This window comes from Ostrinia furnacalis, unplaced genomic scaffold (genome assembly GCF_004193835.3).
Source record: "Ostrinia furnacalis isolate ACB-3 unplaced genomic scaffold, ASM419383v2 OfSCF0876, whole genome shotgun sequence".
Classification (NCBI taxonomy): domain Eukaryota; kingdom Metazoa; phylum Arthropoda; class Insecta; order Lepidoptera; family Crambidae; genus Ostrinia; species Ostrinia furnacalis.
This window is the reverse complement of record NW_021131115.1, coordinates 905,564-933,481: the sequence shown is the minus strand read 5'-3', so window position 1 is coordinate 933,481 and position 27,918 is coordinate 905,564. Positions and strand designations below refer to the sequence as shown.

Sequence of the window (27,918 nt, the reverse complement as noted above, 5' to 3'; positions counted from 1 at the left end):
TTTGAAACACACGCGCGATAACGTCTTTCTGGGAAAAACCAAATTCTACTAGCATAATTTCGAACTCCTCCTATGTTCTTCTGATTAATTAATTTCGTTGCGGGTCCAATGACAGTTTAACTTTCCCCCGGGACAAACTTGACCTTCATTGGTTGGGTTTTTGTGGAGCTGTAGATCCTGGCTACACAGGAATTGCAGTGGTGGGAACGAGAGGTGGGAATAGTCCCGTAATTAATAATTTAGATGGAGCGGGCTACGCTCGCAGTTTCCCTGCGTGATCGAATTAGAATGAGGAGATCCGCAGGAGAACTAAAGTGACTGACACAGCTCGCAGAATTGCTAAAATCAAGTAATAATAANTGACTGACAGTGATTTGAATTGTCAGTTTTGGACCCAAAAGCTGGCCACTTATCAATACTATTTTGTTCATCAATTAAACTGTCGCTATCGATGCGTAATATGGTAAGGTCTTAGATTAATAAAACCTAGATAGATAGTCAGTGCACGAAAGGTGAGGCAGATTTTAGTAAGCCAGAATGGCTTACTCGTAAACGTCACATGAACTGTCAAAGTGAAAAATTGGAAAACACGTCCGACGACTTTTAATTAATTAAGACGGTTTGTGCTGTGAAAGGGTGTCTAAATACATCAGAAAAACTAAAGAAAGTGACCAGTGTTACATTTCATAAGTAAGCACTACGATTCGACGCGTATTTTGCTTGAATTTGGCTTTCAAAAATTAAATACGGGAATGATACCAGTAACAAGAAAATTTATTTCCCAATTGTTCGCCGTACAAATACACTTCCTTTTTTATGAAATCGAGACTTTTTCGTCGCCCCAGCAAGGGTTGAGCTCGTGCAGCTTGTCGGCCAAGTAATTGTGGTTGCGGAACAGCCAGAAGATCAGGTTGACCTGATCTCAACATCAATGCCGTGGAGAGCGTTGCGCTTAGCTAAATTATGTTTTTGTGACGAGTGGTTTCCCCACAATAGTCCAGCGGCGCGGCGGGGTTCAAACCAGTGTTCCTTGGACCCCGAGTCGGCCAGTCTGACATCTTCACCGTTCGGTATTGTAGCTTTGTTCTATAGTTCAGGATTCTATGTGAGTATCTACTGGTTGACTGCCAAAAATCCAACCAATGAAGGCCTGGGCATCATGAAAGAAACATAAATGGTCAAAGCCCTCTTTCCCACTGGGCACTTTAGGCACGTGCTCAGGGCCCCGCGACGGAGGGGGCCCCCGTCTGTCCGTCTCAAAATACCTTCTTCTAGATGACAAGGGCCCCCTTGATCCGTAAGTGCCCAGGGCCCCTAGTAGGTTAAAGAAGGCCCTGTGTTTACATAACTTTTTGTCCTAAATTAAATTAGAGAAGTTATACATAAGCAAAAAGGATTTTTTTTGTAACTTCTTCAATCTTTAATTTAAGGCAAAAATTTATATTAACATATTTGTAGGCAAAGCAATTTTCTACAAATTATGACTGTACAATTTTTTTGTACGACGCATAGTTTCCGAGACATGCACGCGGGCTACCGTAGCACAGGGGCCACGCTGCGCGGGCCCTCTGTGCTACGGTTGCCGCATGCCCCGCAACCCAGGCCGTGGGGGGCCCGCGCAGGCTGGGGCCCGGCTGGCAAATGCCACCCTGACTGTATGGCCAGTCCGACGCTGCAAGCTATTACTGAAAGTTTGAACTTACAGCTGTTTTTTCGTAAGCCATTCTTTATTTTGCTTTAGTTGGAGCACATAGGTAGGTTCACCTGCCCACACTACGTCTTCCGGTTTGTGGTCGCCACCCGAGATTTTTTCTGCCCTAGCGGCATACCTACTTACTTTTCTAATAACATATTATGATAACAAAAGATGTGCGTACATTTGAAGAATCAAAGTTTTTTTAAGACGGCAGAGTATGATCAACTTACCAAGATAATAGTCAGCGATCATGGAGTGAAAGTACATGGCCATGTTCATATTCTTGAAGTACCTCTCGCGCGCTGTGTCGCGGAACTGCCTGTGGTACCAGTTCATCACGGAGACCCCATCTGCTTCGCGCTCAGACAAGTAGTTGGGAAGATCGTTGCGGATTCTGGAAAACAGGTGACGATACCAATGAGTAAAAGCTTTGGCAGGTTTTACGGAAATTACATTGTTTCGTAGTTCGAGGTTTCTTAGTAAAGCTCGTTTAGATCGTTGCGGATTCTGCAAAGTTAGTGACGATACATAAGGTAAGTGCCCCCTACTTCGGTATATTAAGGCTCCTACGACTTTAACATTTTATTTAAAAATAACCAAGCATGATATCAGTATGAAAGCTTTTGTATGCTAAACTTTGGTCTTTTGACAGTAAGTTAATACATAATTTATAGTTATATAGTTTGAACTTTTTTTTATATTAATTGTTCTGCGGACCTCTTGTTTGGATCCTGTTTCGTGACAAAATTTTGCTCTGTTTCTAAGTTCGTGAACTCATGTCCCCTATTTCGGGATAAGGTTTTATGCATACAGTTAGGATATTTTAATAATGATTAAGGCTTTAATAAATTTAAAAACGATAGTAAAAATTTAGAATAAAATAATTATGTGAAATTGACGATATTATTTACCTGAAATATTCATAAGAAATAATGGGAGTGTAGTATAATATTTTGATTTGTTAATTCTAACAATATGTGAAAATATTCATATAACCATTAGAAATGCAGGGGGGGGGGTAACTTAACCCCCCCCCCCCGCTCATACCCATAAAAGTTAGATTTGTTATTTCTAGCGATATGTAAAAATATTTATATTAACCATTAGAAATGTGGGGGGGATTTACCCCCCCCCCTTCGTACCCATATAATTTTGATTTGTGTTCCCCCCCCCCTTCTCCCCATAATCCCACCCCTGGAGCTGTTTCAAGAGAGGGTAGCCCCCCCCCCCCCTGAAAATAACCCCAGATACGCCAATGACTCATAATAAAAAGTAAGTAATTAACTAATTTCTTAGGTGGGTAAGTATTAAAAACTAAAAAATATGTCGATTTCTTTGATAGTGTGTGTCATAAAAGTACCTAACACCATACATTTATATATCACGAACTTGGAAAAAAGTAACAATAATACGGTTCCTTGTTTCGGGATACTGATTATTCCAAATTCCCCAAGTAAAATTCATGGATTATTGTCAAAATGTGTCAATTAACTATTATCTATCCCATATACAATACAAATAAACAAAGATAAATAAAACAAATCGAAATAAAACCAAAATTATGCTGGTAGTACTTATGCTAATTTATCTTAAAATTGGTCAAGTATGTGAACTTCAGACTCGTGTCATATAAATTCTAGTGAACGAAACATATACCGAATTTAGGTCATGAGAAACTTAAATAAATGCATTATTTGTTTCATAACTTACATTTAAATTATCATAAATAATTATTTAAAAACCAAGCATCAAAATGTTATCCATAATATCCTTGAATCGGTAGTGTCACGAAATAGGGGACACCCGAAAAATAATATGTACGCTATTTCGTGAGTCAATTAATCGCAATTTTAAAGGAATTCTACGTTTTCATATAACTTTTTTCTAAGCCAAATCAATTGTCAAGGAACACATGAAACCACTATTACAAGTTTTATTTAAATGGACGTTCCTTTGCCTTTTTATAAGCTTAAGAAGTTGGAGTGCTAACCTTACGATGAGAGCAACCTTTGCAAGCCGCACGGCCGTTTTTGGCTCTCTGAGAGTTTGAAGCTTCGTATTGCTCTCATTTTTGGCGCAACAATGTTGGTACTTGGTTTTTTAGATAGCTTAAATAATAGAGTTTTTGTAGTAATAAAGAATTTTTATAAATAATATTCCATTTGCTTATTATTTGAGCTAGAAAAAAAAACTTACGAACTTACGTACTATCACGAACTAGTAGCCGTTTACCTTACCTATAAAGTTTTTGGAGGTAACATAGCAAAAATGTTTTAGCAGTCCGAGGTAATAAAGATAGTTCCTCTGAAATTGAGGATTCTGGGTGAAGCTCGCTTCCACCATTCGGCCTGATCTTCACTATCAGGTGAGATGCAGGCCAAGAGCTTACCCGTTGTAATTAAAAAGGGCACTTAGATTCTGAGGAGTTGAAATAGTTTAAATTGCATGATATCCAATCTATGCACAAGACGTATAAGTTCCTCTACAATTCTCGTAACTAAGGCAAAGAATATCAAGGAAAATAAAGTGTCGGGCAAATAACTATGGTGTTATTTGGATGTTTCGCCATTATAATAGCGCTCACCTGGTCCACAGTAAAGGAGGGATTCTCCTCACAGGAGGCAGATGGTACTGGTACACATCATCCAGCACTTTGTCATCTAAACTGATCAGATCTTCAAGTTCTGTCTCCGACAGGCCGCTGCGAGCTGCTGTGATGTACGCCAGAGCGTGGAAGACCAGTAGACGGCCATGCTGTGGAAGAAAACAGTTTTTCTATAATAAGGTACAGACGAGGGGCATGAAGCTAAATATTGTGGCATCTTTTGTGTTTGTAATGTTGGCTACTTATTCGGTGTCTTGTTTCAACATCATCAGGTCATTTAGTCTCCACTGCCAGAGAAGGCCCTTCTCTTACTTACCTAGAGGAACACTCTACACTCTCCACGCTGGCCAGACGGGTTGGGAAAATGTAGGTACATACGCAAATTGAATGATTAGAGAACTGGAGACTATAATAACCATTCACCTGCTTTTCAATCCTTTCAAATAGCATCATGATGGAGTCCATAACAGTTGATGCTAGATGAGTGTCCGTGGGTTTGGTATAGCTTCTCCATCTGCATACCTGAATAAACATAACGATTAGCAAATTATCCTTTGGTTAGAGATTAATTTAATCTTTAATAAAGCAGTGGGAATATAATTCCCACCATATTTTGAATCTTATTCACTTGTCTTAAGATCCAAAAACAATGAAAATTTTATGACTGTCAACAGGCTAAGTGACATGACGGATACCTCAGCAAAAACCAGCTTGACGAAGATGGGCAGAGAACAAGAGGCGATGGCGTTGGAGACCAGCCTCCACTGGTAATTGTTCAAGTCGCGAGCAGCTGATGCCATCCATAATCTACAGAAAAAGAGAATCATATTCAATAAGCTGTGGGACTATTGCAATGACTTTTTAAGCTTCAGCAAAAGCTACTGGGATTACATTAAAGCTAGTTTTCATATTCTTGGAGCTATTGCTTTCGTGCTGCTGCTTTTGAAGCTGGAATAGCTTCTTGTTCAGAGTAATAACCCTTCTAGTTACATGCCGAAGATCCCAGAAATGTCTGTTCTGGACTCTCATAAATACTTACAGAATTTAAGTAAACTGTTTGTCCTAGTTATTAAAATGAATGATGAGTATTATCAATATTCAAAATAAAGGCAAGACTTTTTGAAGAATATAAAACGAAGTAACTTACTTCAACACCTGCATAGCAAGTTCCTCCCCAAGTGCCGTGACTTCTAGAAAGTTCTCGTCGGAGTCTATCATGCGCCGCAACACCTCGTACTCCTTCGACACCTCAGGGTTGGCCTCCTCGCGAGCACAGGTCACTATTATCTAAGAATAAAATGGTATAGACTCCTTAGGATATAGCTACATGAAGCGAAGAAGAAGGGAAAAGAAGTATGTTTTGTATAGTGGTGGAACGTACGGTACTACGCTGTATCGCATTCACATCGGCTGCGTTTCAGTCTTAATTCAAATTATTTTATTCTTGGCCTACAGACGACCCTACTACATGCTCAATATATCTTGCCTTAACACTATTATTTTGGGCTGGTGCTTACTTCTAGTTTAGCGTTTCTATAAGGTAGTAGAAACGCAGGTATGTGCGAGTTAGGTAGACGAAGATCATACGTACATTTTTACTCGTTCTAACCCTAACCATTAACGAGGATCATGATTACGTCATTATTTTACCTTGCAATGCGGCGGTAATCTTGTTGGAAGCCACGATACTTTGTTATTTTCAGTGCCAATTCCAGTCAGCTGGTCAACCGAATCCATGAAGAGCAGCAGTGGCTGCTGCTGTGTGGCCATCGTCAGCAACTGCTTGAAGTGTGCCGTGAGGGGCACCAAGTCATCTGGGATCCCCTCGAAGGGTAGAGCGAAGTTGTATGATATCTAGAAAAAGAGGTTTCTTTGAAATAATATAAAATACAGGCAGTGGGCAGGCCTCCTACTAGGTGGACCGACGATCTGGTAAAGGTCGCGGGAAGAGCCTGGATGCGGGCAGCGCAGGACCGTTCATTGTGGAAAACCTTGGGGGAGGCCTTTGTCCAGCAGTGGACGTCATTTGGCTGAAACGAAACGAACGAATATAAAATCTAAATCATTTCAAGATAGCTCCAGGCCTTATAGAATTTCACTTAGTGCCTCATGAAAAAATCTTATCTACCTATAACTATTATTATAGGTACGATGATGTATAGCGTGAGTATACATCAAATGCGCTAGTTAGCGCGTAAAAAAATGATACTAAATGTATGACGGATTATACAGCGCCCCTAGCGGAAACGTTCAAGAACAAAAATTTTCATAAATTTTTTTAACGCGCTCACTATTGAGGACTTTTGATGTAAACTCACACTCAACCCACAGGTCATTTAGCCTCCATTGTCCAGGAAGACCCTGTCTAAATTACTAGAAGCAAATGGATGGATCATCATCTTCTTAAAATATTACTTGAAGTTACAAGCTCTCTTACTTTTCTAGTCTTCTCAAACATTACCTGTTGACAAATGGATATCAGCGTAGGAGTCAGAGCACTGGAATCTGGAGTGGTTCCAAGAAACCTGATGATATTGGTAGGGCGGACGTCGGCGAACCAGGTGTCCAGGCACATGGCTGCGCTCTTGGAGAGAAGACTGGTCTTGCCACAGCCACCTGGAGTCATAGGACATTTGAGGGATGAGAAATATTATGAACAATTTCAATGTCAATAACAATGTCTGTTAGTAATTCGGCTTTGGGAGAAGACGCAACAGAATTTTTTCCACTGGTGGACACTGGAAAGATATAATGAGCTTTGTTCCTCAGTGATGAACAATGAAACAAACAAAAACTATGGTCCTCCATTAATTGGTTTTATTTCCCCAACTTTTTTCAAGTTCACTTCATCATCATCATCATCTTTATCATTATCATCATCATCATCACCATAGGACGTCGGACGTACACTGCTGAACATAGGCCTCCCCAATCATTTCCACATTGACCATTTGACCATTCTTCAACTACCACTAAGTAAGATTTACCTACCTTCTCCATACAGCACAAGAGGTTTCTCAGAGTTGTTCTTCATGTAGTTCTCCACGAACTTCAAATCGTCGTCTCTGCCGTGGAACACCTTAACGTGGTTAACCATAATAATTAATTAGTGTTGTGGTATGATATTGTTGTTTTGTATGGGAAATTTAAAGGAAACAAATTTTTTTGCAAACATTTTTGCGATCTTTTAGTGAACTTTGCTTCGATTTTTGGAGATACCGATTTTATAATTTTTTGGACAGACTGAGACAACATTAATCACCTATTATAAGAAAAATTTAGAAAATTGCTACCTGTAAATTAAAACAAATGAAAATTTTCAAGCTCGCTTTTATAGATAATACAGATTAAGTAGTTCTTAAAATTAAAATAAAATAGAAATAATAATGGACATAGCCTATTGTAATAAACTAATACCTACCTAGGGAAAATCGGCGGCTTCACACCGTACCCCATATTGCAACATGTTTGTACCTACTCCTCAATAATTACTGNAACTAATACCTACCTAGGGAAAATCGGCGGCTTCACACCGTACCCCATATTGCAACATGTTTGTACCTACTCCTCAATAATTACTGGATAATGTTTGTACTCATTTACAATATAATGTTTAGCTACAACTGATAATGTTCCTAATGATATAAGGCAGTGTACTGTATACTTTTTACTGAAATAAAATATTCTTATTCTTATTCTTACCTTGACGGAGTTGTTGCAGGCATGCAGGTGCTGAAGGATCTCCGTCACGATCTGGCCCTGGGCGCTGCTGTCTTCTTTACGCATTGCTCTGGGAGTAGAAAATGGAAGATTAACTTTTAAGAGCCATTTATAGATCGTTTCATCCATGAAGCCCACCAATTTTTGGTCGAGGGAAGCGCGGGGTGCGGTGAGTTTGATCCGAGCAATACGAGCGTCATTACTGTAGTGTGCGTGTGCACTCATGGATGATTGATTTAGCGTGTACCGATAACACTCAAACATTAGCGGAAGAATGGTGGAGCGCGTCTTCGTGGATGAAAATATGATCTAACTATATCCGTAAATTATTTATCAGGAATTCCCATTTTTTACCGAGGCGCCCTTGGGTCTTTGCCATTTACAACTTACTTCTCTGAGCATAGCTTTGCTCCATCCCCAGGGCGTCGTGACGCACAGTTTGGGATTAGATCAAGCGCTTAGTTAGTGCCTGAGGTATGAGAGCGGCACGGGAGGGTATTTTTGTGACGTCTACCGTCAGGCAGACCAGACCAGCCAGCTTCAGACTTTTAGAGTAGGCGCACACCGTTGATTTTTAGTTGGCCGATAGTTTTGCCCGATTTTAATTTGTATGAAAAATCGGCCAAATCGAATCGGCGTAGTGTGCGCACTCCCATACATGCCCATACTGATCAACTGCCCGACTAAACTATCGGCCGACGAAAAATCAGCGGTGTGCGCCTACTCTTAGGCTCTGATATGTCACCCTCCCGTGCCTTTCCCATACCACAGGCACTGAGCAAGTCCTTTATAACAGACACAAGCTTCATCATCATCATCATCATTTCAGTCATAGGAAGTTCCTTGCTGAACGGCTATATTCAGCGGCTTTCTACAACCTTTAAAACTTCAGACTCGATCCACATTGTGGGTGGATGTCCTGCGTACAAAAACGTTTTTGTTTTAATAATATGACATTGCGGTTTATTTCTTTTTAGTTTCTGTATTTTATCAAATGTGTAGGTACTAACTATAGGTAGGTACTATGTAGGTACACTAGGCGTGAATAAATAGGTAATAAATATTACACAGGGCTAACATAAACTAGGTATTTCTAAGTCTACGCTCATTTATTACTTAAGCCACAAGGGAAAGAATATTTAGAAAATATGTTATTCCCACCCAAACAGCGGCGTTTAATAAATAAAAATAAAGATAGTCACGTACCGGTCTACAAGTTTGATGATGTTCTTGTAGAAATGGGTAATAAAGTGGTTGAGGTATTCTCCGTGGGTTTCGTTGTCCAGACCTTCTCGGCCGATCCACTCGACTGTGTATCTGAAAAAAGTACACATAACTTTGAAAAACAACATTTATTATGAGTGGACAAAGGTGTTATCTGACAAAACTGAAAAATCTACTTTTTTGCATGAACATAGGTTTTAAGTAATAATAATAATAATAATAATAATAATAATAAGCCCCCTGCAAACCTAACACCACGTCCGGTACGACCATCTGTTACCACGTGGGGGGCGGACACTGGCTGCTTATAGCAAATTACTTACCAGTGACCAACGGTGCAATAGTGTAACTATTATGCGATGCGACTCAGAAACAGAAGAATTCCTCAGGCGGGTCCTCAACAGAGGGAATCCCGCCCTGAACCACAAGGTTCGGGCAGCCCCATCGTATCTGAGGGGGGCAACGTATCGCTTAATACTGCCCAGTCTAGTACTGTTGCAGCAAACAACTCACCAACAACACGCACTACCATCTCGCGTTCTTCATCCAGAAGCTTATTCGAGTCTCCTGACTCGTCTCCACAGTCTTACTTACTCCGACATCCATCGTCGCGATCGACTACAACATCACCTATGTCAGACGATGTTGCACAGGAAGCCTATGCTATTTCTCCTGCGCCCACCCCTGACATCACCAACTCTGCGAGTACAATACAAATTAACTCACCTACCTACGCAGACCATAACACACACGCGTCCACCTCTATTACCACCACACCAGCAAGAAGTGTTTTGCAGGACATGCTTCCCGCAACCACCCTAGCTGGCAAAAGTAGACAACGGATGAAATGGACTTACCCAATTAATAAAGAACTCCTCCGTTGCTACTATATAGTCACACTTTGTGAAACGGATATGACAGCATACAGACCCCTGTTACATCAAAAATTCATAGAAACTTTCCCAGAATTAAGCCATCTATCTGAACAACGACTAGCAGATCAGATTCGTGTCATACATAGAAATAATAGAATACCAATATCTGAAAGAGAGCATCTAAAACAATCAGTTGCGGTAACTACCAATCAAATTATAGATAATCTAATCGAACACAATAACACCAATGGTGCCGTACAACAATCCCAGTCCGACTCGCTACCAAACGATGATCAACAATCTACAATAGACATGCATACCCCTGGCCTACAAAATACATCAACAAATACTACACAACATGCTTCTACAGGTATATCTCAAGCGCTAGAAACCACGGAACATATACAAACGACGGATACTGAACTGCCAACCAGAACATCAGAGCCAATAAACTTCAATAAAATCGAAAATGTTTTCATGGAAATGCTTATTAAATATACAGGTACGAATCCAACTCTCAGACCAGCCATACCTAAGCTCCAGACATCTCGAAATGTGATAAAAGCAGTAAATACGGTTAACATCATAATAGAAGAACACTTAAAAACAAAAGAAACAGTTACATTGGAAGAAATTCATGATATTATATACAGCGCAGCAAAAACTGTAACTACCATCCATGCTAAACAAACGACACAAAAGGACAACAATGCAACCAATAAAACACCAGGTCAAAATAAGCCGCAGTGGGAAATACGGATAGAAAAGAAGATTACAGAACTACGTAAAGAAATAGGCCGCCTAACTCAATATCTAAATGGAAATCTCACACAGAAAAAGCAACGAAAACTAAACCCTAACAATGCCTGCAGAAATGAATTAATTGACCGCCTTGATACCACCAAACAAAAATTACAAGCTTACTCTAAACGATTACGACGACTGAAAACAAGCAACCAACGGAAAAAAGACAATATTCTATTCAGTAATAACCAGAAATTATTCTATCAAAATCTTAACGCAGAACAGATTAAAATCATTCACCCACCTAATGTAGACGACGTCCAAAAATACTGGGAGAATGTGTGGTCAAAACCGGTTCAACATAATCCACACTCATCTTGGGTTGACATTGAAGAAAAAGAGACTGAAAACATAGATGTGATGCCGGAAATAGTCATAAATAAAGACGACAAAACCGGAATGCCGGAAATAGTCATAAATAAATAACACAAGCGATAAATAAAACTCTAAACTGGAAAGCTCCAGGACCAGACAAAATACAAAACTACTGGATTAAATATTTTACTGCAACACATGAACATATCGCAAAAACACTCAACCATATCGTCCATAACCCACAAGATTTGCCCACCTTTTTAACACAAGGTATTACATATTTGAAACCTAAAGACAACGACACAACCAACCCTACAAAATACAGACCGATTACATGCCTCCCCACTATTTACAAACTTCTCACATCCATCATCTCACACAAACTGAATTCACACATTAACCTAAACAAAATTATATCCGAAGAACAGAAAGGTTGCAGTAAGGGATCTAGGGGATGTAAAGAACAATTAGTCATTGACACTGAAATACACAACCAAGTCAAACAAAAACACAGAAACCTATTCTACTCATATATTGACTACCAAAAAGCTTTTGATAGTGTTCCCCATACATGGCTTTTACATGTCCTTCAAATTTACAAGGTTGACAATACACTCATACAGTTTTTAAAATACGCAATGAGTACCTGGTCCACTAAACTTAATATACGAACTAGTAACACCACACTCTCTACAACACCCATAAAAATTATGCGCGGAATTTTCCAAGGTGATTCTCTCAGCCCTTTGTGGTTCTGCTTAGCCATAAATCCTCTTTCCAGGATCCTCAACAAAACTGATTTCGGATACACAATAGACAAAGACAATGATATCAAACTCACACACTTGCTATATATGGATGACATTAAACTCTACGCAGCCAATAGACAACAACTCAACCACCTACTCCAACTGACTGAAAAATTTAGCACAGACATTAAGATGACTTTCGGTACCAACAAGTGTAAAATTAACAGCATCATAAAAGGCCAACATAAAGAAACAGAATCATTTGAGTTAGAATTACAAGGGGGCTCAATAGACAGCATGGATCCGAAAGAGACATACAAATATCTAGGGTACCAACAGTCGACATCAATAAATCATACAGATATTAAAACTACACTTAAAACTAAATACAAACAGAGGCTCAATAAAATACTCAAAACTCAACTCTCTGCAAGAAACAAAATAAAAGCTGTTAACACCTATGCAATACCCATTTTGACGTACTCCTTTGGAGTCGTTAAATGGTCAGACACTGAATTAGAAGCTCTTAATACCGCAACCAGAACAGCCAGCAATAAACACAACATTCACCATATCCACTCAGCAGTTCAAAGATTCACCCTAAAAAGGAAACTAGGAGGCCGCGGATTCATAGACATAAAAAACCTACACTACACCCAAATAGATAATCTCCGTAAATACTTTCTCACAAAAGCCAATGACAGTAAACTACACAAAGCAATAACAACCCTCCCCCACGCCGGAACACCCCTTCAACTGAACAATATCCAATACGACCCAAAACTGAAAATGCTCAAAGACGAACAGAAAATAGAAAACTGGAAGAAAAAAGCACTACATGGCAGGTATCCACATCAGTTAGAACAAGATCACGTCGACCAATCTGCATCATCCACCTGGCTTACAAAAGGTAACATATTCGGCGAGACTGANCAGGCATAACCTAGTAGCCAGAATCATCCATCAGCAACTTGCTCTTCAGTACGACCTTCTTGAATCTGAGACGCCTTATTACCGATACCAGCCGGTGCCAGTTCTCGAAAATGGTCATGCATTGCTCTATTGGGATCGTTCTATCATCACAGACAGGACTATTGTCTGTAATAAGCCTGATATTGTGGTGGTTGACCGATCCCAACGTCGGGCAATGCTCGTTGACATTACCATCCCGCATGACGAAAACCTCGTGAAGGCCGAGAAGGAAAAGCAAAGCAAATACCTTGACTTGGCCCACGAGGTGACCGCCATGTGGGATGTTGACTCGACGATCATTGTCCCGATAGTTGTCTCGGCAAACGGGCTAATAGCGAAGAGCTTCGACCAACATCTAAAGAAGCTCTCGCTGGATGGTTGGCTCAAGGGTCAGATGCAAAAGGCGGTGATCCTCAGCACGGCACGCATTGTCCGGAGGTTCCTCAGCCTGTGACCCTGACCACCGGTAGCTTGGGCCCTGCTCCGCTACCAGCGGAATAACTATTTTTAAGTATTTTTTTATAATGTATTTTTATTTATTTTTTTTGATAATTTACATTGTAAAAAAATATTTAAAATTAAGAACCAAAGTTAATAAAGAGAATAATAATAATAAATTTTATTTCCAGAAAAATGCACTTTAGTTACATATGCTTACAAAGTAGTTAAACTAATAGGAATTCAGGTGACTTACTGGTAGTCCCCAAACTAGGTAGTCCTGTCTTTTGGGGACTTGAGTTTGGTACAAAAGTGATGATAAAATTGACTAATGAGCTCAAAACACGCAATTTTGTTACGTGTCAAACCTTAACAAAGGTGTTATCTGACAAGCATTCATACATTTCAGGATTCAAATGTGGTATGAGCAGATTAACATTTTCAAACACTAATAACTCATTTTGTTAGTTAAGACCTTTGTCCACTCACCCCTTCAATTATTAACAAAAGTTGATGATAAAAATTTAGGCGACTATAGAATAAAGTTTTCGACGTCGAATTGGACATTGGCAGTCAAAAATCCTTGAGTTGGCTACTGCTAATAAGATCTTTGTCGATTGCTGGACTATTATAGTGAACTTTCTCTTAACACAATCATATTAAAAAAGTAGGATATTAGCAATATTCTAAAGAAGGACAAATAAGTACATCAACACTACATTGCACAGCACACAAAACAAGAAGGGAACAAATTACTTATCATAAAAGAGATTGACTATTCAAAATTTTGTCTCACTGATGTTATGAACGTATTCTAGAAAAGGCTCTAAAAATTAATAAATTGCCCCATTAAAAAGTTCTTTTTGACGTCCCTGTTAAACTCTACCACTGCTTCAGGACAACAATGTGTGCCAGTGCTATTCATCTTTCCTCCCATTCCTCAATTTTAAAAGCGCTTTATAAAAGCCTATTTGTCTATTTTCAATACACTTAACTCACTTTTGTATATTAGTCGTCTCAATCTTCTCTGGCAGTCTGACGTCTCTCAAATCTGCCAGCAGCTTAGATGCCTCCGAATCCAAACTCCTGTTGAGGATGTCCACGAAATTGCTGGCCTTCTTCAGGTTTTGAAGGTTGATGTTGTTGATGTACCGCACGTAGGCTAAGCAATGGTTCTTGGTGTTCTTTACGTTGAGCACCCCGTTGATTACTTCGCGCTCCGTCACTGGAATGGAAATATCATCATCATCACCAGTAGCATTAATATTTTATCATTATCATTATTTTACTTATTATAGTTTATATCTTTCGTAGAGAGTGCCTGAGAGTACTCTCTTGTCATCTAAGAGGACAACTGATGGTAAGTGATCGCCAACGCTAACACGAGAAGACTTGCTAATACGATACGATTCCTTTCATCATCATCATCATCATCTCAATCTGTATAAGGCCTATAGTGAGAGGCCACGTTTCCGAACCATAAGTCATCACTGGTAACACACATTGGTTGTAGACTTTCGTCTTCAGGCATGTATATAGTATTTTGGACGAAAAGATGCTGCGTAGTTTCCCGAACGCTACCCAGCCGAGTTGGATTCGACGATTGACCTCTTTTTCGAAATTGGACCTCCTACCTAGCTGAATCGTTTGTCCGAGGTAGACTACGTAAACTTACCAGACATAAAGTAGTTGTGCATGGCGTCTTTATCCATCTTGCCAGCAGCGTACAGCTGGGACGAGGCCTTGCGAAACAGCTTCTGCATCTTGCACAGCGTGTCCCACCAGACTGCCTGGTCCTCTGCTTGGAGTTTTGGTACTCTCTGGAAAAGGAATTCAAAGAAATGGTTCAAGTTTACTTGCTCTTTCTAAATTTGTACCCAAAGTCGGTGGATCATTCTTGAAGAAATTTGTTAAAAAGTTAAAAACGAAATGTATTAAGTTCAGATCGGTCTTAGGTCTTATAGCCGGTTAATCTTTCCCTTTCAATCATCAGGCTACGGAAATTCATGGTTTATTTTTAAAAAAATGACCTGACTATTCTCACCTCTTGCTCTTGCTGCTGTAACTAACGCTTGAGTAGGATTTACAGATGTTTATATTGTGCACATTTAAAAAATACTTTGATAAATAGATGCTGTTTAGTACCTATCTTAGCTGTAGAAACTGACTACTTAGGAGCTGCAGCAGTGAGAGTAAGTGATAATAATCCCGTATTTTTGAGATACAGTGAGAGAACGTAAGTTTTGACAGACATACGAGAGATACACAGTAGAATCATTAGTATTATTAGGTAAGGTCCCGTTGGCACCCTTTGAGTGACTCTCGAATCGCTGAAAACCCAATTACTCCTACCAATTACGCTTAAAACAGGTTATTTCGGGACCAGTATGTACCTTGTTGTTGAAATTGATCAGTATAGATGAGATGGGCTGCAGAACTGACACCGGAGGTACAGCGTTTGAGTCCTTTTTGTACCAAGTGTCGAGGAGGATGACGTCGACTCCTCCCGCTGCAAGTTCATCTCGGAGCATTTGGAGTTCGGATGAGAGGACGTAGGTGGGTATGGGCCTGAAAAAATGTAATAAAATATTGTACTAGCGACCAGACCCGGATTCACCATGGTGCAAATTAAATAATTTCCTCTTGAATCACTCTATTCATTGATAAAAACCGCATTTAAATACTTTGCGCAGATCTCCTTTAAAGACAGACTGGACGTCGTTGTTTTATACTATGTAAAGAAGCATAAGTCTTTTCTATTTACAAAAAATATCATTTTTAGGGAAGTTACCTGACGAAAGAAGCTTAAAAAGTCCTAAAGGAATTAAAAGTTGAGTGCGCAAGTACGCACAATTTAGAGCTCTAATAAATATTACTTTTTGCATGGTCTCCACGACCTACGAATTGTGTTGCCTATTTGGTACAGACAGACTAATCAAGAAATGATCACGAATTTTATTCCAGGAACTCATTCACGACATAAAATATTCATTTTAATAGTCTTATCCTTTTACATTAATTTGTTCACCATTAGTCACATACATAGTTTATTCAATTACTGACCTGTAGAGACGATGGCCGTTGGAGCAGAATACGTAGCGTGGGCAGGCCTCTCACTAGGTGGACCGACGATCTGGTGAAGGTCGCGGTAAAAATATGGATGTGGGCAGCGCAGGACGGGTCGTTATGGTAAGCCTTAAGGGAGACCTTAGTCCAGCAGTGGACGTCATTTGGCTAAAAGACTGACCTGTAACCATATTTCTGTCCCAGAAACACCACGAAGTTGGGTCCCATGGACAACCGCTGGCAGTTCTTGATCTCCCTCATACACAGCTCTGTGGTCATGTGGTCGTCTGTGGCTTCGTCTCTGACACCCCATCTCATGTCCACCACCTTGGAAAATAAAAGAAATAAATCATCATCATCATCAACGTGACTGAGTGAAGACCGAGGGAGAGAATTTACTGAAATACCTCTTCTTATGAACACAAAAAAAAGCAAGACAAAACATCTGATTATGACCCAAGTCGATTGCAGATATAAAAAGGAGAGAAAAAAAATCATCATCAACAGGCCTTTATAGTCCACTGCTGGACTATGAGCCTTCTCTACTATAGTGGAGGGTTTTGCCATAATCCGCACGCTTGGCAGGCGGGTTGGAGATCGCAATTTAAAAGAAATAAATCAATGGATACTTAATCAAGGCGAGTTGGATTTTTTTTTGGAAAGTTCGCTCCATCATAGGTCGCATCCTCCCCCGAGTGAGATTCGTTGAAAGAAAACAATTCGTCGTCGTTGTTTTAGCCAAATGCTGTCCACAGCTGGACAAGTACCTCGTCCAAGAATGTCTGAATAACCGGTCCGGCGCTGCCCTCATGTGCCCTTCTCCAGATCGTCACTCCGCTTAGTGCAAAAAAATATATATTTTCTTGAATTTCATAGAAATTTTAATTCCATGAATTTTCAAAGTCGACGCTATTACTTTCATGAAACAGATTTGAATATTGTAAACACTTCAAACAAAATGAAAATCAAGACTCAATTTTAGGCAAGATCAACCCAACTTCGTTCAATTTCAAAGGAAGAACTGTTCTATTAAGTTATTCTTTGGCGTAGTTTTGTAAACGAACGCAAATAGCCGTGCTAGGCGCAAACGGGAGCTGTAAACATTCACAAAAACCCAGCCCTCGGCGAGTATTTCGGTCGACGGAAATAGTGCTGTCATTCTATCGACCATCGATAAAATATGAGTTACCGACATGGTGGGTTATACATATTTTCATGTAAAATGTTGCCATACACCTCGTACTGTCAGAAGAAAGCTATCAGATCTCATGTAGAAACTATAGAAAGTCAAGCTTCTAACTCTACAGCCACAAATTCTATAGATCATTGTTTTGGTTAGGTCGTTTGCTAGTTTTTCAGTCATTAGATTCAATCGTTAGTCTCATAAATTCTACGAAAACGAAAAAAAAACTTACTTATCTCCTAAGAAACAAGTAAAGCAACCCTGAGTAATACCAGTAATAGTAATAAAAACCGTGTGTTAAAAACCAAACTAATTTTCTTGCATTCGCCAATTCCGCGAAATTGGTTGCATAACTCCTTTTAGAACTATTATTAGTTCTGTTAAACTCATAGCACGTTCGCGTGAGCCTCGACTTTGAAACTATCGACACCTGTCCAGCCCTAGCGTGTGTAGTTCATGGTTAATTTTAATTGTTCAATACATCAACCCTGGCACCGGCACTAGCTAGAGCTCAAATAAAATAGTTTGAAACCTCTGTTTTCGCTTGTATTGTTCTTGACTTTCCTGGTCCGAACCTGATACAGAAAATCTCATTTGAAAAGTTTTGAAGGTACTAGGTATTTTTCAAGCCTGTTATTTTTGTAAAGTCACTGGTGTATTTTACCTAGATACCTATGTAATTCTATGCAAGTATTTCTTTTTACAGCCGCATGCATGGCCTGTAATATAACTCACATAATTTGGTAGGTACCTATTTTCACATCCTTAATTATTATAATTATTACCTACTAGCGGCCGCCCGCGACTTCGTACGCGTGGATCTCGTTTTACCCCCCCCCCTTCATCTATCTTACGCGGTTCAGATTTTTTCATACAAATGTTTTTTCCCGCTAACTCCCGTTCCCGTGGGAATTTTGCAATATCCTGTAGTAACTAAGCTTTAAGTTTACTAAGGTACCTGCATGCCAAATTTCAAGCGTCTAACTTAAGCGGTTTAGATTTTTCATACAAAAGGATTTTCCCGCTAATCCCCGTTCCCGTGGGAATTCCTAAGTATCCTATAACCTGCCCAGGAGTATGAAGAATAATTGTACCAAGTTTCGTTAAAATCCGTCGAGTAGTTTTTGTTTCTATAAGGAACATACAGACAGACAGACAGACAGACAGACAGACAGACAGACAGACAGACAGACAGACAGACAGACAGACAGACAGACAGACAGACAGACAGACAGACAGACAGACAAAAATTTTACTGATTGCATTTTTGGCATCAGTATCGATCACTAATCACACCCTGATAGTTATTTTGAAAATATATTTCATGTACAGAATTGACCTCTCTACAGATTTATTATAAGTATAGATGTTGTGTTTTACGTTTATTGCTTAGAATTTTCACCAACTCACTCCAAAAACTCCAAATTATTAAATTCTGTAGAGCATTACCTAACTGCCGATTTAATCACCTCATTATATCCGCCCGGAAAATTCTCCTTAATTTAAATATGAAAGTAAAAAATAAAAACAAGCGTTCTCACCCAAACGATTTCCGAGTCGTTTAGATCGTGGCTTATTATTTAAATTCATTTTGCGTTTTCAAGGAAAAATATCGGGATATCGTAAGATTAAGGGAATCAAAAGAGGGACTGTTAAGGGGGAGCTCTCTTTTAAGTAATTATTTATTGAAAGATTCTAGTAATTTTGGCGTCGAGACCTTTGGTCATAAAAAAGTCCAGATAATTCTTTAGCAAAAACCAAGTAGAGTTATTTAGCGAGAAAATACAAGATTCTTACCATTCTTTATAGGTTGGGTTCGTTTCATGCAATAAAGTTACACACCTACTATTTATAATTTGAAACTTGGTGCCGCAGCAAAGCTTTTAAGTAAGTGCCTCTTTAAATAGTTTTTAATTAAGTGCCCAATTATAATCTGGCCCTAGAAATCATAATAACCCGGTCTAGGAATATATTTTTCTGTGAGTTCCTGCCCTTAAACGTAAATGAGGATTTGAGAACGGATCAGAGGAAGACATCAATTTTTATAGTTAATCTTGAGTAGATTACTCATCTGGCTTCTGGGAAATATATTTTCTGGGAAAAGTTAACGAGACAAAAACAATTATTGTGAAAACCCTCATACTTAGATTCCAAAGGGTAATTAAATTTTAATTAAAACAAAACTCTAACAACATTTATTAAAAAATAAGGACAAATAAAAAATTACATGTAGAATTACCTAAAACTAGTATAGCTCCATCTTATCGAAATAAAAAAGAATTTGAACTCTCTAAAATCCTGAAATTCTGGGTTCAGTACCCAGTTGGGAGATATTAAAACAATTTATTTCAAACTACGACTACACACGTACAAGTAATCTACTGGTTTTTAATTACCAGTTCAAGGCTTCAAAAACGGCAATGGTGACAATAACGTTCATAAATGTATGAAAATGTTTGTACCAAACTGAAGAAAAGTCTACATAGATACATATTCAACAGAGTAAGACCACGATGCTCGACCTTTGCCAATAATATTCCTTATAAAAATTACAAAAGCTTCAGTCGACTCCATATTGCGAATCCTTTTCTCATTCCTACTATAAAATGAAAGATTCATAGCAATCGTTTTAAGTCAATTCATTTTATTTTAATAGAAGCAGGATCTTTGCGAAAACTGTTTCATATACTGGAAGCTCTTTCACAATGGAATTTATTGTATTTTAGAGCTTTGCTCTACGGAAATGAGATTATTGCTATTCTTTATTGGTAGGAAAATATCTTTGATACCTAACTTCTATTTTCACAAAGGTTTTCACTATAAGTAGATAATGTATAATAGAAAAAATTTGTCAAGTGCGTGTCGTGCCACGCGCAGTGTAGGGTTCCGTTGTTGTCCGTCGTTAACATAATCAATTTCAGAAGCAAGCAATTTAATATTTTCTTGTAAGAAATTTTCACAAGTTAAGAAACAACAGTTTATTCAAATATTGCTCTTATATTAGAAGAAAAATAAGAATAATACATATAATTAACCTACATAATAGACTAAATATTTACAAATATTTTATAATACATGAGTCAAATGACTCATGTATTATATAACTAACTGATGTATCCTAACCGTTTTAATTTTCCTTGAAAGTTCATGAAAAGCAGTATTATAACGAATTTTGCTAGATTTTTCAAGCCAACACAGTTTAGTTTTTAGGGGGGACGCCCTGCTCGGAGAAAAATTGGCACTTTAAACTTTAACATTTTGCAAACGGATCCCTAAATGGAAAAATAGTCTTAGAAACCCCTAAGCCATTTTATAAGACCTATCCAACGATACCCCACACGATGGGGCAGAAGACGAAAAATTATCCCCACTTTAGAAGTAGGGGAGCTACATTAAAAAAAATTTTTTTTGACGATTTGTAAGAATTAATTTAGTTAGTGTAATCAAATAAAGATATTTTTGATTTAGAGTCATATGTGCTATTATTTGAATTTAGAAAACTGAGTTTCATGCAGTACTTATTAAATTATTTGACCCGAAGGCTTTTAGACTTAATCCCAACTAATATTATAAATGCGAAAGTAACTCTGTCTGTCTGTCTGTCTGTCTGTTACGCTTTCCCGCTTAAACCTCGCAACCGATTTTGATGAAATTTGGCATAGAGATAGTTTGAGTCCCGGGAAAGAACATAGGATAGTTTTTATCCCGGTTTTTGAAACAGGGACGCGCGCGATAAAGTTTTTCTGTGACAGACAAAATTCCACGCGGGCGAAGCCGCGGGCGGAAAGCTAGTTTTTTTATAATTATATTAAAAAATTACACATCTCTCTCATAAGTCTCTAGGTATATTTAAATGTAATTCTGCAATAAAATATACATTTCCTCCATGTAATACAAGCTCTGCTGGTTATTTAAGCGCATTAAATGTTTCTCCATACAGTTTCAGCTTTGATAAACCATTTATTCACTCATTCCGAACATTCAACGGGCGCTATTTGCATTTCATTGGGTTGCGTTTGCATCGGCCATACATTTGCCACAAACATTCGGTGGAATAGTCGAATGGTTGGAAACTGATTGCGAAGTAACGTTGACTACGAATCGACACGACTATTTTGTGTGATGTATGTTCACATTTTCAGTTAAATTTACCAATGTTATGTTTAAATAACCCTCCTTCTAGCGCAGTTGGGTAAAAAGTAGTTTGACCTATTAGTGTTAGGCAGGCTACATTAAGAACATAGAAGTAATACATAAAAGCCTCGGTTAAAAAAAAAGAAACAGCTGTTTTATACAAAAAGTTGTGTGTAAAATGTGTGGAACAATAGATTTTTCTCATACTCGTCATTGATCCTAAATAGGATTTGTTCATAAACATTAAATTTCCTGAAAATTGGCAACTGTTTTACAAATAATCATGATTCTTACAACGGTGAATACGGTCAATACGAGTAAGTATGTACTATCGCCAACAGTGTTAACTGCCCATTGAAAGTCATGTCATCTCATTCTATCGCAAAGAATCGCCATTTGATTAAAGCGAGAGCGTGTGTACATAAAAAAAATTACCTACTGCTACTAGTTTGAGTAAGTATTGCATTTTAGGTTCGTTATTGTTTTGATCGACGTACGAGTAGGTAGGTACTCCAACTTCAGGAAAATAAACTCTGTGCTGTCGACTGAAAGAACATTCGAGGGTTAACTTACTTGGAACTCCAGTCCATGTTTCTCCCTGCAGTAGTCCTTGATACGAGGGTAGCACTTGGCCATCAGTGTGTTCCTCTCCATCGTGGTGTCTGGAATGGCAAGTTACAATTATTAATTAAGTTTTACTTGTACGTGTGGACACTGGGTCTCGTAGACCCAGCTATTTGAGAAAAATACTCTAGCTGAAAGTCCAGAGAAAGTTTCAGGATAAGTCACTATTATAAAAGGAGTCAGTTGCTTAGTCCTTTTAGTTAGGTATGTTACGGAATACTTAAACAGTGTCATAATATTTGGCCTATGAAACCTTCTAAAAATAAAGGTTTAACGAGCGACAATTTAATACAACAGTGACCTAGTCTTACGTTATTAAATGGTCGAGGAATGCATTCTATTCTACGCCAAACGGGACTATTCCCACCTCTCGTTCCTACCACTGCAACTCCTGTGTAGCCAGGATCTACAGCTTGACCGCCACAAAACCCAACCAATGAAGGTCAAGTTTGTCCCGGGGGCAAGTTAAACTGTCATTGGACCCGCAACGAAATTAATCAGAAGAACATAGGAGGAGTTCGAAATTAAGGTTCTACTCTATTCTACGCCAATGAGCCTCTACAAAATAGGATATTCTAGCCTTGAAACAATTACCTATTTTATAAGTTTTACAGCGAAATGAAAAGCAACTTGGTTTTCAGGGCTGAAATGACCGTTTTTCAAAGAGTTGTCTTGAAATTTTCGTCAGCTACCCAATTCTAACCCATGTCCACCTTTAATAAAGATAGACAACAATCAAGAAAATTGTCTTTCTAAACCTTTTACCCTCCTTTTGTGGCACAAACATCGCGTGACCGGCGGCTCAAGGGAGCGGCGGTAAATACGCCGCCACTCTCTGTAATGCCGCCCATTGTCTAAGCCGGCTTTTAAAACTGTGACCCCGTTCTGACATGTCTATACAGGGCGCCGAATTTACACCCTCCTAGTCCTACGTGTCTATACAGAGTGAAGATTTGGTGTTGTGAGAGCTTTTTTGCCCACGTGGCCAAAAATGAGAACAAGATCGAATTGAATTCAAACACTAATTTTTTTTTGATAAATTAAGCCGTAGGTTTTGAGCTTTCACACTCCACAAATACTCGTAATTGTTGTTAAGAATGCCGTGATCAAAAATGGGAATTATATACCCTGGAATACTCTTTTAAGCCTTATGAAATTAATATCATTAGCTCGTAGAACTGATGGCCATTTCGATAGAAAAGATCTCGACCATGCACAGAGAGACGTAGAGTAAGTGGACCTCCCACTCGGTAGACCGATGACAAGCACCAGGCTTGCTGGAGGCGCCTATATGCAGATGTTGGAGGACCAGCTGTTATAGAAACCTTATCCAGGAGTGGAAGTCTTTTAATTGGAAAAGAGGAGTCTTGAAGGACAGAAGAGTTTCCGGCGCAATACATTTTTCGAAAGTCTTTAGATTTTTTTTTCTTTAATCGACCTAATTGTAAGATTTAAGTTTTGTTGTTGTTGAAAGTAAAGTAAGTAGGCAAGTAAAGTTTGAATTAAATGAAAGTTAGTCAGGCACTAGGTACAGTCGTGTCTAATTTCCATTATATAGATGCAGTGCCTACGTGGCACGTCGACCTGGTTGCAACTGCGTCAGCACAATGCAGATTTTGTAATGCAGGTTGACGGTAATTTATTGCAAGCCTTTGCCCGTGGTTTCGTTCGTGAGATCTTGCCATCTGTCAAAAGCTTTTCCTCGAGGGCATTAACCTCTGTTGGTTTAGGTATTTATAAAAAGAAAATAGTGAGACAAAATTTTATTCGGATCATGTACAAGGAGACGAAGAAGAAGAAATAAATAAAGAAAGATTTTTTTTTAGTACAAGCATTGGTTATCATTGTGAACCGTTATGGCCTATAAAGCAAAAGAAATAAAGCGAACTTATAAAAAAAGAGCTTTCGAGTTTTCTTAATCTGTTGTGAAACCATCTTGATCAATTTTTGTTTGATGAATTGATGAATTTATTTAGCTTGAACTAAATGGGAAGTAAGATTTTGATTAACTAACAAATAAAGATTGTATTCTCCCACACGTTTCTGAGCAAACTTACAGACATAAACACAGACAAAAGATCACAGTAAAGGCGCTGAAATGACCCTGTTTTGTGATAAAAAAACAAGGGTAAGAGTAAGTATTATCAAAAAGCCTTCATAGACTGCTATCCAAACTTCCGTGGATTCTTCGCTGACCTACTTTGAGTAATAAAATATACAACAATAGCCTTCTGTGGGGGGTGGGGGGAGGGGAGGGAGAACTTTTAATTAACAAGCATTATCTGATAGTGGATGCGATCGCTCGAAATTTAATTAGCGCACGAATTTTGATGGAACACTTTACCACACTGCAAGAAGGACGAGTAAGCCTTTTTTAAAACAAGAGTTTCCAAAAAACATGCTTCTAAAAAGAAGATAATTTGACGCCCCTTCAAGGATTTTTTAAAGATTTTCATTAATTATCTTTTTGATTGAAAAACCATAAATAAAATACTATATGGTAATAGACAGAGACTTTTAGCAAAGATTTGATCTAATATCGCAAAAACGATGACTTTCTTCAGTTTTATCTTTAATACCTATTTTTATACTGTCAAAGAATTTCTGACTGATTGATTTATGTACCTATAATGACATTGATTTTATTTTTTAATTAATTTATTACTATATTATTATTATTAATAGATTCTAATTTTGTAAAATTTGCATGCCTATCCTGGACAAAACATGTTGGTCTTGACATTTTCTAACGACCATTTTGTTACCATGTTTCTGAGCAAATAAATGATTTCTTATCATTTATTATCAAGTTACATACGTTTTGGGACAACAAGCAAAAACATAAGATGAGTTTTAATATGAATTCTGTTCAATACTAGATTTGTTTCAATTGATAAATTAAAATGATGGAAGTGAAGTTCATCATCATAATCATTGTATACCATTGCATTAAGTTTGCCTGTAATAATATCGTATGTGTAATAAATAAATAAAATAAATTTCAGCCCTAGGACATCCATACTACGTAATAGGCCTCTCCTACAGTGAAGTTATCGATTACAAATTGGAGTTACTGTTCCTACTTGCAGTATGGTTTTTATGCGCCATAACGTTACAGACAAAATCAACGGAATTGCTATTAAAAATGGCTTTTAGGGAAAATTCGATGAAAATCCGATGGCCGAGTATTTTTGCAGGAATCGATGGACATTATTAAGACGGCAAGTCAAGCTCAATAATGCATCTTAAGTAGTGGTCATAGGTGTGATTTTGCAACGAAATATTTAATAATTTCTATTCAATATACATACCTAGTTTGTACGCAGGGAAACTCCGAATATAAGAAAAGTTAGTAATCATTCTGAAAACTCGTATTTATTTAGCACATTACAGACTAAGGAATTGAGTCGAAAAAATATCAGCAAAAGTTCATAATATTAATTTACAACCGCTAAATATATTTTAACGAGCAAAATCCGAATAAACACTCGCTACACGCGAAACATAAAACCTTTAACGGCATTACTATTACTTATCCGAAAAATTTAAGCTTTTATTACAACTGTATAAAGTTCAAATTGGGATGACGATGTCGTGCCCCCAAAGGACAGGTGTGGCGAATTCTACTAAGAAGTTGTAAACGTTCTGAACAGTTTTAGCACTAAACTGCAGTTTAGTGCGACTAAATAGGCCTGAAACTGAGTTAGGTAATGGTTTCATGTGTATGAAGCGATTTCTTAAGACTAAGTTATTCATTTAGGTCCTATGAGTATGTACACCTCACACGGCACATAGCTCGTAGAGCTGATGGCCGCTGGGGCAGGAAAGTTCTTGAGTGGCGACCATGAGAGCACTCAGCGGACCCCTGGTCCGGCATATCGGGGGACGGCCTTCTCAATGCCGCTGCTCAGACAACTCTGCTGATCAGAGGAGTACTGAGAGCGCCCCTGGGCAAACACCCCTCTAGCCCCCGTCTGTGGTGGTTTTTAAAGATGTCCACTACATAGCGGACCAGGAAAACGACCCGGCATCCCCGGTGGCTTGACGAGATCTCCCGCGCACGGGGTTTATGTCTGCACTGGTCGACCGGGACCAGAGTAAATTCAAATGAGTAGGTCATCTTCATAGAAACGCACCGAGCGCGGTTTGTATGTGAGCGCGCCAATACGGCGCAACCACGACTGGCTCCCCGCTAATCCACGCTAAATTTTGTCAGTGTGTGCGTGCGCGCCGCATACGTATTGGCGCGTTCACATGCTAACCGCGCTCGGTGCGTTTCTATGAAGATGACCTACTCATTTGTATTTACTCTGCTGGGACCCCTCACGAATGGGGGGCGTTCCCCTATCCGTAACCTGAGGACGCGTCGATGGTAGACCCAAAACTGCACAATAGCTTCCTATGAGACATGCCTGTAGTGTCCAGCAATGGATAGTAGCAGTCTTCGGTGCTTCTTACCTGTGAAGGTAGAGCTGGTGAAGATCCTCACGATCTTCGAGCTGACCGGTGGAAGCAACTTGAGCGAGCCCGCGAAGATCAGGTCTATGGTGCGGTCGTCCATTGTTTATGGTGGGTTTCTGGAAGAAGAATTTTTATCGTTTAGTAAGGGATCAGGGTCAGGGGGTTTGAATATGTAAACTGATTTTAGTCCGGGGATTTATCTGAATGGATTTCGGTCACTCTTTACAAACTACATAATTTATTAAAATCAGAAGCATATAAAAATAGTTTCCACATTTCTTATAAAACCAACATAAGGAATTTTGTTCACATAGGTAAATTTTAACAAATTACTAATAAAGATAATTTAAAACATTTGATTATCGTATCAAAATAGCTTCAGTAGTTTAGATGTGTAAATGTAACAGACAGTTTTCTCTGTAATTGCTATGCTGTTCTGTGTACTGAATGAAAGTAGGTAGGTATACGTAATAAGTATCTAATGTAAGTAATAATAATATCTAATTGGAGCATAAAACCAGCCAAAGGTCTTAATTTTGTGTGTGTCATGTCACGTCGGACATCTGACAGTTCTGACAAGTAAATTAGCCGCTAGCTCAAAATAGCCAAAAGCCAATTGGATAGCGGTTCATGGTCATTATTATAGTCACAAAGAATTTAGTCACTGTCATTTTTAAAGTTCTGGAGCCGTAATCATCATACAACGTTCTAATCACTAGGTGACGAGACGATCACGGCCACACATCCACTAGGTGGACCGACGATCTGGTGAAGGTAGTAAAAAATACCTGGATGCGGGCAGCGCAGAACCGTTCGTTATGGAAATCCTTGGGGGAGGCCTTTGTCCAGCAGTAGACGTCATTTGGCTGAAACGGAATCATCATCATCATCATTTTAGCCTATTTATGGTAGTCTTCTACTGGGCTTAAGTCAGATTGTAATGTTAATGTTTTTGCTGTAACTCCCATAGTTATATTTGAGCTTTCATTCAGTCATTATTTACTTTGGAAGAAAGAAAGAAAAAATATTTATTTGGTACCTACTAAAAACTC

At 38.7% G+C, this 27,918-nt stretch overlaps 1 protein-coding gene across 1 annotated transcript; it reads right to left on the bottom strand.

Annotated features, from left to right (window-relative positions):
* Nucleotides 1–814: 814 nt before the first annotated feature.
* Nucleotides 815–26,966, bottom strand: LOC114350384 (NACHT and WD repeat domain-containing protein 2). The gene is made up of 17 exons (XM_028301159.1): nt 26,864–26,966; nt 22,355–22,443; nt 16,646–16,791; nt 15,792–15,966; nt 15,074–15,218; nt 14,398–14,623; nt 9,228–9,338; nt 8,004–8,091; nt 7,293–7,380; nt 6,763–6,917; nt 5,952–6,155; nt 5,449–5,588; nt 4,997–5,108; nt 4,725–4,823; nt 4,281–4,450; nt 1,927–2,090; nt 815–921 (listed from the first exon to the last, which is right to left on the bottom strand). The coding sequence occupies exons 1-17, from the start codon at nt 26,964–26,966 to the stop codon at nt 815–817; spliced, it is 2,322 nt and encodes a 773-aa protein (XP_028156960.1).
* Between the last annotated feature and the right edge of the window lie 952 nt (nt 26,967–27,918).